General features: G+C 39.2%; 1 protein-coding gene across 2 annotated transcripts in view; it reads right to left on the reverse strand.

Moving 5' to 3' along the window:
* The window catches only part of SLK (STE20 like kinase), a 51,456-nt gene that overhangs the window by 4,042 nt on the left and 35,191 nt on the right, over positions 1 to 12,223 (reverse strand). For both annotated transcript variants that reach the window (XM_037064000.1, XM_037063999.1), the window contains 5 exons: positions 5,750 to 5,879; positions 5,002 to 5,126; positions 4,314 to 4,502; positions 3,637 to 3,762; positions 2,566 to 2,679 (listed from right to left, as the gene is read on the reverse strand). In XM_037064000.1, coding sequence (XP_036919895.1) covers positions 2,566 to 2,679; positions 3,637 to 3,762; positions 4,314 to 4,502; positions 5,002 to 5,126; positions 5,750 to 5,879 — 684 coding nt within the window. The remainder of the gene's footprint in view (positions 1 to 2,565; positions 2,680 to 3,636; positions 3,763 to 4,313; positions 4,503 to 5,001; positions 5,127 to 5,749; positions 5,880 to 12,223) is intronic.

Raw genomic sequence — 12,223 nt, forward strand, 5'->3', positions numbered from 1 at the left:
ATTGATGTGCATGTCTTTTGTCCCATGCTGGACTATATGCCGTCTGAAGGTAAAACCTAAACCAGATTCAACTTTATATCCCCACAATACAGAGCAAATATAAAGGCTTGACAAACATCTGAAGTACCGATGGCTCTGGGGACAAGTGGTTCCGGGAAAAGAGAGGCTAGAGAGGTACAAGCAAAGTCTAGAAGAAGGTGGAAGGATACAAGGTTTCCCAGGAGAAATGAAGCATGAGGTTGGTCTTGAAGGAGAGAGAAAAAGATGAGACAGGACAGGGAAGGCACGCCAGACAAAGGAAGCCGAAACAGTGCAGAGGCGGGAACCTGCAGAGCTGGTGCGAGCAACGATGATCAGACCCAATACTGGAACATGACCGGGGGTACAGAGGTTAGTGGGGGGTGAACTGGAGAGGTGGGCTGTGGCTGATGTGTGGCACTATGAAGGTTTGAAAGTCAGATAGAGCCCTGCCTTGTGTAGCTCAGTGGATTGAGCACGGACTGCGAACCAAAGGGTCGCTGGTTCAATTTCCAGCCAGGGCACATGCCTGGGATGCAGGCCAGGTCCCCAGTGGGGGCCACTGAGAAGCAACCACACACTGTTGTTTATCTCCCTCTCTTTCTCCCTCCCTTCCCCATCTCTAAAAACAAATAAATAAAATCTTTAAAAAAAGCACATAACATTTTTTTAAAAACTCACATAGAGGCATTCATACTTTTTTCCCTGATAAAACTAAGGATTTATCTATGAGGGGACCCCCCAAAATGAAAAAATCTTTATAAAAATTTGTGTATCCTTACATATTTAAACATCAGTCACCTTTACTCTCCATTGATGCAATATACCTATTGAGACATTTTTTCCACTGCTCAAAAAGTTTTTTTTTTAAGATTTTATTTATTTATTTATCTTTAGAGGGGAAGGAGAGAGGGAGAGAAACGTCAATGTATGGTTGCCTTTCGTGCGTCCCCGGCTGGGAGTTGGCCTGCAGGGAACCTGCCTGCTACCCAGGCATGTGCCCTGACTAGGAATCGAACCGTGATCCTCTGGTTCACAAGCCTGTACTCAATCCACTGAGCTATACCAGCCAGGGCTTTCAAAAAGTTTTTTAAGCCATCAATTTTCATGCCTTTTAGTGCTTCTGCCATTTTTTGCTTCACCTCTTCCACATCAGCAAAACGCTTTCCTCTTAGGACTTTTCTCACCCAAGGAAACAAAAAAAAGTTGCTCGGGCGAGATCAGGTAAATAGGGAGGGTGGGGCTCAGGGGTCATGCCATTCTGGATAAAAAACTGGTGAACACGCAGCACAGTGTGGGCAGATGCACTCGTAACCACCAGTCAGGAAATGAGCAAATGCGCTGGGAGTCGTCCTAAACAAAACTACCTTTCGTGACAGCACAGATGGAACTGGAGACTATTATGTTAAGTGAAATAAGCCAGTGAAAGGCAAATGCCCTATGATCTCACTTATAAGAGGACTCTCATGAACAAAATAAACTAATGAGTAAAAGAGATCCAGAGGCCTAGAATCATGGAACAGACTGTAACAGGGAAGGAGGGAGGTGGGGACTGACTGAAGGAAGGTGAAGGGATTAGTCAAAGAACATGTATGAAGGACTCATGGACCTGGACAATGGTGTGGGAACTGACTATGGAAGTGGGGGGCAGGCTGGGTGGAGGGGGGCACAGGGGAAGAAAGTGGGACAACTGATTTATCATAAACAATAAAAATTTTTTTTACTAAAAAATTTCAGCGAAGCCAAATGCAGCCTCTCACAACAATGCCAGCTGGTACTCTGGTACAGGTGGGCTCCTAGAACACTCACCTAGCAGGGGAAGCCTGTACTACAAGGCGCCCGCCCCCGAGAAGATAATTCCAGTGTTCTTCTGGGGGACCCCCCATATACCACTGTGACAACACCAGAAATGTTCTTAAAGACAAGTGGTCTGGTGGTGGCAGGCAAGTGGGGACAAGGAGAGGGAACTGAAGACCAGAGGCCCATTAGGACATCACTGAACAGTTTTAAGCAAGTAGCAGGATGACAATATGGAAAAGTGAAACACGTGACTGTGGGTTATCATGGAAATGAAAAGTCAGTCGGGTTTCTAGCCTAGATGTCAAGAGAACAGCAATGTGAGAACATCTGCTGGTGGAGGGAACTGGAGAGGAAAGAGGTGAGATGGAGACGAGAAAAGGACTTACGCACTCCTCCTCCTTTGCCTGCACATCACACTCCGCTCCTCTGTATCTTATTTTTAGATTTTTAAATTTACTCTTTTCCATTACCATTTAACCTCCTATCCCCAGTATCTTGAACTTAACTCCTTCAGAGCAATAATCCTGCTGATCTATAATTACCACTAAATTCTGAACTTTTTGGGCACAGGGACTTTGTCTCCCTACCTATGAATTTCCTGTACCTGACACATAGTAGGTAAAGAGCCAATAGCTGGGAGGTTGGGTGGATGAATGGATGGACAGATGGATGGAGAGACAGATGGATGGAGAGACAGATGGATGGACGAACAGACACAAACATTTGAATTAAAGTTTTTAAAATTACCTTTTTCCTAGGTCTCAATTTCTCTCTCCATTCCTTTAATTCCTGGCTGTGTTCTTCATCTAACTCCTTTAGTTTCTGAGTCTCGTGTTCAACCAGTAAGTGACATTTTTCATTCTGAAAATAAAGTTTGGGTTAAAACACTTCAGATCAACAAAGCAATTTTCACAAATACAATTAATTATCTTCCAAAATAATAAATTACTCATCAAACACTAGGCTATTACTGAGGTTCAAATTCTCTAAAAACAAGGGCCAGAAATTATGAAATGGGTCACAGCTTCAATTTTTTTTACAAAAAAGATTTAGAGAGACAGGAAGGAGAGGTAGAGGGGAGGGAGAGAGAAATATCAATGTGAGAAACATCACTTGGTTGCCTTCCATACACGCCCTGACTGGGGATCGAACCCACAACATAGGTATGTGCCCTGACCAGAAACCAAACTCACAACACCTTTCAGTGTACACCACAGGGGCGCACAGCCTGCGGGCTGCATGCAGCTCAGGATGGCTATGAATGCGGCCCAACACAAAACTGTAAATTTACGTAAAACAGAATATGCAGCTCAGGAAGGCTATGAATGCGGCCCAACACAAAACTGTAAATTTACTTAAAACAGAATGAGATTTTTCTGTGATTATGTGTCACAACGTATTTAATGTGTGGCCCAAGACAACTCCTCTTCTTCCAGCGTGTCCCAGCGACGCAAAAGGCCGGACACCCCTGGTTATGGGATGATGCTCCAACCAACTGAACCACACCGGCCAGGGCTGCCTACATCATTTTGAAAACGTTGTTCATCTTCTTTGAAAAATATACTTAAAATAGTCAATACTGCTTTTAAAAGACTCAACTTCTTAAACTATAATCTGGCTTATATTATATTACCCACAGTTATAAAAAATCCAAACGAGTGCCTATGATATGTCAGTTGGTTTACACAGGAAACAAAAACCGGCATTTCTGCAAGTAAAGGGCAGTTCACGGGTCTTCAGAGACTCTGGTTAACTACGCATTCCCCCAACTCCGTGCTGCGTCTACTGCCAGCTCGGTCTCCGTGCTTCGGGCCTAACCTGCAGCTGGTGCAGCTCCCGGACGTTGGCTTCGCACTGCAGCTGAAGATCCCGCATCTGGTTTTCGTGTTTCTGATGCTGAGCCATTCTCTCATTTTTCTGCCTCTTTTCTTCCTGAGCAGCAAACTATAAATAGGAAAGACAAAGGTAAATACGGTTAACGAGCAATGTAATTTCTGCATCTTCCAACAGTACAATTAAGGAATTTAACAAAACTTAAAGTACAATAAATTAAAGCTGCAAGGAATAATATACTGTGACTCAAAGCTGGAGTTTGTATCACGGGGAAGGGAGGGCCTCTGATTAAAACCCTGTCCTTCCTATCTGCTAAGTAACCTCAGTTCATGTGTGTGTGGGACCTGTGATTCTGGAAATCCAGTGAGACCATGTGTGTTCACTTAAAGGTCTGCCCAAGTCACCTTATTCCCAGAGTTGGTATTAAGACCAGTCTAGCCCAAGATCTGGGGTGGGCACTGGGAGGGAGGGTGCTGCCCCCTGCAGCTGCCCCCCCTCGGAAGACTAAGTTGGTACAGGCCGTATATCTAGCCCCAGCCCACTGAGCTGAAGTGACCATCCCAGGTGCAAAGCGGCTTTAAATAATTACATCACAATTATGTGGCACTCCGAAAGATCGTTCAAATTTGTTTAACCTTAAAGAGAATAATTTGCTTATTTACCTGTTTAATTTTTTCACGGTCCTGATCTGGAGTGGCTGTTGAGTTAATTCTCAAACTTTTCTTAAACATGGCCATTCGAGTCTTGGCTTCACCACGCTGAATCTTAGGTAGCCTTGCTCTCTCTTGAGTCTGTCTGTTTTTCAGCTCCTCAATAAGTCGTTGATTGTAACGATGCATTTGTTCCATTTCCTGAGAAAGTTTCACACAGAGTTTCATGCAGATATAACAGTACCCACACAGGTGTTCAAACACGCCATTTGGTTGTTGCTGTTTCCCCAAACTACTCTCTCCCTTACTGCATACAAACCAGCAAAATATTAGGCAAAAAATAATTTGTAAGAAAAATAGAAAGCTATTAGTAATAAGTATTACGTTGAAATTCCCAATAAGTACAAGGAGTCCCCAGGCAGATACCTGAACCATAAATGGACCCACAACAGCTACCTTTCAGAGACCAAGACGGACCTTATCACAGGCCACTGAGCACTGTGATGAGTACTTTCCTCGGAATGTGAAAAAGAAGTCTGCAATCATGACCAACATAGAATTAATTACTCCAAATTTTATCAGAGGCACTTTAGGGTCAAATAAGGAAATCTGAATGCATTCTCTAAGAAATATGAGTTTCAAAAATGAAATTCTCACTCTGCAAACTTTAAAATGAACCAAAAAAATTTCTTTCATTAACCTTCTCATGGCGCTTGAGTAACTGGTGTCTCTGCATGAAATACTGATCTTTAAGTTGCTGTTTGAGCAGCTGGTGTTTTTCTTGTAAGTGTCGCTCCTCAAGCTCCCAAATTGCAGCTTCTCGAGCTGGAAGAAGAAAGCAATTTTCAAAATGCCACTTTGATCTTCTTACTGATGCATCTTGGTCTTCATTTTAATATTTACATAAATGTGTTCTATATACACTAACTTTTACACACTGACACTCTGAACTATAAATGAAACATTGCCAATGTAAAGGTAACATCTATGATAATAGATAACACTTTCACTTCTGTTCTAGTGTTCCATAACAGAATACCCCACCCCCAATACCAGAAGTCCACTTTGTCATCTTCATGGAAATTTTTTTAAAAATCTGAGCTATTTCTTAGGGCAAATAAGTGCTCAAACTCCCATTCTATCATGTAGCCATTAACTATACTGACAATTATGAGAAATAATCAGTATACAAAATTATTCAGATATATTTCTAGCATCATCTAGACGAGATATTTTAAGAAGTATGTATCTACGTTCACTTCTACTGTCAAAAAAAATTCTGTATCTCACAGTATTTCTTAATTTTATAATTTTTTTCTTCTTATTTACCTCAACTTTATCTTCCCTTCTATCACTCTAGCAAAGGAAAGCATTCCAATAATTTTCCAAGTACATCTCAGCAATGTTTCTGAGATACCATTTTACATAGTCTGCATAATTCCGTATACCTCGCATGAGCTGCTGTTTGTTATTCAGGCACTCTCTTTCGATATTGGCTAACTCTGCCTTCTGCTGTTGGATGATCTTTTTCAGGGAGCCATCTAATTCTTGTTGTTGCTTCTGAACAAACTCTTGCTCCTATCAGACATAGTTGACCATAGTTAGTAAGTATTCACTGAGCAAAACATCCATTTATCTATATGACTGCATATATTAGTGGTTAGCAAGACTTCTGAACCAAATTTCTAAAATTAGCAAAACTAAAAAATACCAAAATTATGTAGTGTACATATACATAAAAATGTATTAGGCACCCAATTCAAGCCCAGAAAAAAATATTAGGATACTTATTATTCTAAACTCTTTATTAAGAATAATATCTAATTGGTTATTATTCACTCAGAATTAAAATACCCTGTTACACTGTCAGGGGAAGTAATACATTTATATCCTCTAAAACTGACTACCTGTTCTACGGTGTGGATACCACAAGAACAAACAAGAAATGCCTTTCAGAAAGGCAATAGAGAGCAAATAAATAAAACGGTATCAGAATTTTATATTCTCTATTTTCCCAAGAAATAAAGAGTTAGGAAGAAATACCATGCCTATACTAGCAGAGAAAGATTGTTTCTGTATCAACAGCTGGTGCCTAAAAAGAACAACAGTTGAGGACTAGTAAGAAAGTGAGCTACATTTTATAAGTCTATAAACCAAATTCCTTGTAATCAGAAGACAACTACCATGTTTGGGATTTGCTCATTAATTCAATAAATACTTATTAAGCACATACTATTTGCCTAAGTGCTAAATTTATCCTTGCTTTAAAAATATCCTTCGTTACAGTGTAAGGAAGAAAATGTTAAAATGACTTATGAGCTTTATGCTAGCGCATACATTTACAGAAAAAATACTGTAGAAACAAACTGAAGAAACGTTTCCCAGGAACCGTCTGGCTTGCCATCTTCCCCTCCTCAGCTATTACAGTTTGTGATTACAAGGGGTGTTCCGATCAATTTGAGTGCGGATTTGCAAACTGACTGTTGAAGCACCACTTCACCTATAATCCCTCTTTTTGTGCACCCGAGAGAAGATACAACCCCAGATACTCAGTGGAACTATTTCATAGGCCTTGGGCAGAGTCCTGCCGGATGCAGACGCTGCCGGCCTTGTGCCTCAGGATGCTTGCCCTACCACTGCGCCTGCAGGTGAGGGGCAAGTCTTACAGTTCATGATGTCCCTTAAAGTAATTCGGAGTCACAAATGCTACTGTCTCTTCTGTATCATAATTTGTATTTTAGCATAAATACAAATATGCAGTAGCAAAAAGACCAATGAATTTGCCTCTATAAAATACAACTGCCAACTTGACTTATAGACACCTACTAACTTTATCACAGCAGAACATAAATAAAACTAAATGAATATTTAAATTCAACTCTATAGAATAAGACCTTTTGAGCTGGGCGGGGGGGGGGGGTTGAGTTTATTTAGAGACAGAAAATCTCCATGTCTACCTTTTAAGCAGTTAAAACAAAGAAAGTTGTTCAAGTTTTTCTTTGTCCTACCGTATATATCACTTATAATAAAATTGTTTTTCTAATTTCATTATAAAATCTCTATATGCAAACTTGTTATTAAATAAACTTACTATAATCTCCAGATATATCAACGGGTTTTCTTTTGCTCAACATTTTTATCATTGGTTTGCATAAAAAATGTTTTAAAAATATCTGTGTGGACAGAAACAATGGGTCGAAATTAACTAGCATAAATATAAATATTACATTTAGGCTGAAAGAAATCAAGTGCAAAAGTACAAGATGGGGTAAATAAATATTTGTGTGAAAATTAAAAAGGTGTAAGCCAGTACCACTAAAAAAGTGAATGCAATTTCTTATCAATGCAATTTTTGGTCACATTACTACATTTATGTCAAGATAAACAATGTAAGAATTCAATTCCATGAAAACCTTTATGAAGCACTTAGTACAATGCTGGGCACTGTACTAGTTACACGGTTCCTAAATCTAATAAAAGACGGTGTTGCCTTCCACGAGCTTCTACTCCATTGGTCCCAAACTGGTTTTCAGTTCACATAAAGAGCAGTGGGCCCCTTTCCTTTGTACTGGACTTCCAAAAGTTCTAAAGTCGACCACAGAAAACTCCAACCTGGGGTAAAGGGTCCAGACACCACGTTACACAGGAACGACTGAAAGAGCTGCAGCGGGCCCTGAAGTGGCTGATTAACGAACGAGGGAAAGAGGAGCTAAGACTGTTTCTAGAAGCAGGCAGAACTAGCACTGCTCTGCTCCAGGAGATGAAACGTGAATCAATAGGTAGGAGTCAAGCCAGACGACACATGGAAGTGCTTGCTAACAATCAGAGTTAGCAAAAGCACCAGCTGTCTTATAGACCTTGGACTTGAAAGGTCCCTTACATACTAATTAATATATTTTATTACCTCAAAAGAAATGAAAATTAAATGTTATAGTGCTTTCATTAAATTTCCTAACTTCAAAAGATAAGTACAATATGTTCACAATGGAAGTTTTAATTAAAAATTACTCTTAGAATAACATCTAAATGCATTATGTTGTTCAATTGAAAAAAATTACTCTTAGGATCTAAATTAAAAGTAATATTACATTCCAAGAAAGATTGTATAAGTTACATTCATCCTATAAAAAACTAACAGATTCATCTGATCACTATGAATAACAAATAACTCAAAAATGGACATATAAATTATAAAATGAGTGCCCTTTAAATGTATAAGTTTGAATTTCTATAAGTAATTTTACCATATAATCAGATAATTATGAAAATGAAAACTACAACTTTGGGTTCTAAAAAACTACATGGAAGGTTAAGATATATTGGGCTATTTGTACAGTTTTATCACTTTAACGCAAAAGAAAAGCTAAAAATGGTAATGATCAGAAAAGTGAATGTAATTCATGATTTCTCCCTCTCATTAAAAAGAATTAATGTTTTGCTTACATTTTTAGAAAACTATAGGCCCAACAGCTGCCAATGATAAAAAAGTCAGTCTAATTTCAGGAGAGGGGACAGAGGAGGCTGAAACCAAGCTGTACTCTATCTGCTCCAGTTCTGTTCTCCAACACCACAAACGGGAGTTACAGTGTTTGGTGAGCTTGTCACTTCCCGACAGAAACTGTGAGAAGAATACAGCCTTGAATTCCAGACTCAATTTAAAACTACAACAAGAAGAGCAAACTCACTATTCATCATGGACGATCTGAATAGTGAAAAAAACTAGAGTTAAATAAAACTACAATCACCACTTTTAATACGGCTTTTCTGACCATATCCATAATTAAAACATCTACATAAACATATATGCAATCAAAATGTCACTTCACACAAAGACAGAAATCTAATCACAGCATTCAATTTCTCACATGTGCAAAGCTCATAAAATACTGTTGGGAAGGTATTTCTTGAAAAATATGAACATCTCAAATTACAATTTGTGGTGGGTAGATGAAAAAGAACACTGTGTGAGAAGTGTTCTGGCTCCACCTCACCGTCAGTGCGTTTGTGACTTCAGGCAGACCAGACTCAGACCTCCGTGCCCTGACATCCTCATCTGTGAAATGCACATCCTCCACCCCCATGTAAGGGTGGTGGCAGGGGGAGCAAATGTGCAAACTCTGAAGAATACTGTACTATCATGGTCATGTCATTACTGTCATTGTCATTAATGACATTATCATTTACCAATCTTCTAAGATTTTAACAAATAAAGCTAACAATGAAAAGGCACATGTGAGCCACAGAAAAAGCAGGTAAAACAGGAGCAGGCATCCTCCTATAGGCACGCGGGACTTACGTCCTGCACTGAAGGAGCGTTGAAGACTGCACAAGATGACAACTGAAAAGACTGAATCATGACCTGAGCCACGCCCTGTGGATCAGAATACAATGCACCTCCCAGGTGAGAACATGGCTGAATATTTTTTTTAAACTCACCAAAAAGTCTAGCCATTGTTAATAAAAAAAGAATGGTTTGCATGACAAAGATGTAACCTGGCAGCCAAGGAGAGTGGATTGGAATGTGCATGTGTGAACAATGACGACTTCACTGGACTAGTCAGTGGGGGCAGTAGATGCTGAGTGAGCATGTGTACTGTGTGGCCGCCACATTCAGAATGACTGAAACAGTACAGCAACAAATCTGCATTAAATTTTGCATTAGACTTGAACATTCCTCTGTGGAAACTATTCAGATTCAGAAGCCCACAGCTATGGGCAACTGGGGATGGGCAGCTTCACCACAGCAGTGCGCCCGTTTGTGCATCATGTCTCCTGCAGAGTTTTTTGGTGAAACGTTAACCCAGCTGACTCAGCCCCACAAAGCCCAGATTTGATGCCCTGCAACTTCTGGCTTTTCCCAAAACTAAATCACCTTAGAAAGGGAAGGGATTTTAGACTGAGATTCAAGAAAATACAACGGGGCAGCTGATGGCAATCCCAACAAAGGATTACGCAGAGTGTCTTGAACAGCTGAAGAGTTGCTGGGAGAACTGCATGAGGTCCCAAGGTGCCTGCTGTGAAGGAGACTGAGGCATCTCTGTCCTATGTATAATGTTCCTTGATCTTGTACCTTCCTCAATAAATGCCTCCATTTTTCATAACGCATGGCTGGACGCTTCCTGGACAGACCTTGTATGTAACATGTATGGAGCAGATAAGAAGCGCCACTGCTTCAGTTGTGGAAGCAGGAGCGTGGAGCCCCCTCGTCCTTACTCTGAAGGACTCTCAAGGTGCTTCTTCCAAACTCAAGAGCTCCTGGAAGCACAGTCTGAACCACTGGACCAGATGATCAAACATTCTAGCTCCATGATGGTATGGCTATTATTTATAAACTCTCAAAAAAGTTTAAAACAGACTCTGTGAAGTTATCAAGTTTTATCACCTCCATTAAAAGCAGGAGCTGAAGAGGAACTCTTCATATTTGTTGGACTACTAAATTCTTCATTAAATTTACAAAAATTATTGCTTTCAGCTTTAGTTGGAAAATACAGGCTAGCACCCAAAATTATATGAATAATCACCAACAGAGTTTAAGATCACCTAATTCAATCAACAGTAAATTCTTAATTTCAACTCTATAGTCTGATATAATTACCTTTTGGAATTTAAAAAGTCTATATCCTTTTACAAAGCAAAACCATCATCACCATTAGGTGGTTTGAAATCCAAATTATCCAAAAACAGATGGACACCAGCAAGGACCTCCTTTTCGCCTACAGTAAGACATGGCCAACAAGCACGAGGCTAAGCTGGTAGGAGTTTAGATTTGGCACAGAAAGGGTAGCTTTCTCCATCTGTCTATGGAGGGACACATGGTACGATGGTCCAGTGTACGAAATGTGGAACCAAACCCACTTGGACAAGAATTCTGGTTCTACTATTAACCAGATGTGTGACCCTGGGAAAGTCACTCAACTGTCCTATGCTTTAGAGTTCCCTCACTGTAGGATGGAGGTGATAAGAGTAACTACCTCATTTATCGTAAGGTTCGTATAAACTCATTAGTTTATATACGTAAAGCATTTAAACAGTGCTTGACACTTAGTAAATGCTGTGTTTGCTATTTAGTGATCTTACAATGGCCAAGACAAAATTTTTCACTGACTCACAGCAGAAACTAAATTTGTTTAAACAGGCTAGTTTTATTAAAATTTTAAAACCTGAGATATTTTTCTTTTCCATGGTGTTAAAATAGCCTCCCCTTTGAAATGATGGTGACAAGTAAATGGCAGTTTTTAAAATATCCTTACTTGGCAAAAACAAAAAAACTTTTAATGGCAATTCATTTATCATGGTCCCCAATGTTTTTTGTTATTTTTATGTTTCTTTTCATGGGTCTACAAAACTTAAAAGTCTGGGAACCACTTTTTAAATTAAATAAAACCACATTAAAAAGATAATATAAAGCAACAGTTAATATATAATCCATGTCTATTCTTCCTTTCATGACATATGTAACTACAAATTGAGCTCACCTTTCTTTGCCTCTAGGCTGAGTGCAAACTTAATTTAAAAAAGATGATTCCTAGCATAAAAAAGCCTTGTAGAGTCATGTGAAGAAATTCTATAAGAATATGTTGAAAGTACTCATTTATCTGGTTTTACAAAGAATTCACCCATCGTAATTGGCTCAGCCTTATAATCCAGAATCAAACATATCAAACTGCTTGTTTGATATAATCCAGAATCAAACTGCTTGTTTTTACATGTGTGTGTATGTAAAAACAATCTACTTTTTAAACTGCTAGATTATGAATCAAAAAGAACAGACTTAATATTTAAAATCAGGTTTAAGTTGCTTATGTTATTGAGTTTAACAGTAATAAATGTTTGATATACCATTTAATATTACCATTGACCATTTTTCTTTTAACTGAACTTTTTAGACATGATGGCCTTTTACAGGCATTCTTTTCATACTC

The sequence above is a fragment of the Sturnira hondurensis genome, unplaced genomic scaffold, assembly GCF_014824575.4.
Source record: "Sturnira hondurensis isolate 20B ecotype Veracruz unplaced genomic scaffold, ASM1482457v3 Scaffold0014854, whole genome shotgun sequence".
NCBI classification, from domain to species: domain Eukaryota; kingdom Metazoa; phylum Chordata; class Mammalia; order Chiroptera; family Phyllostomidae; genus Sturnira; species Sturnira hondurensis.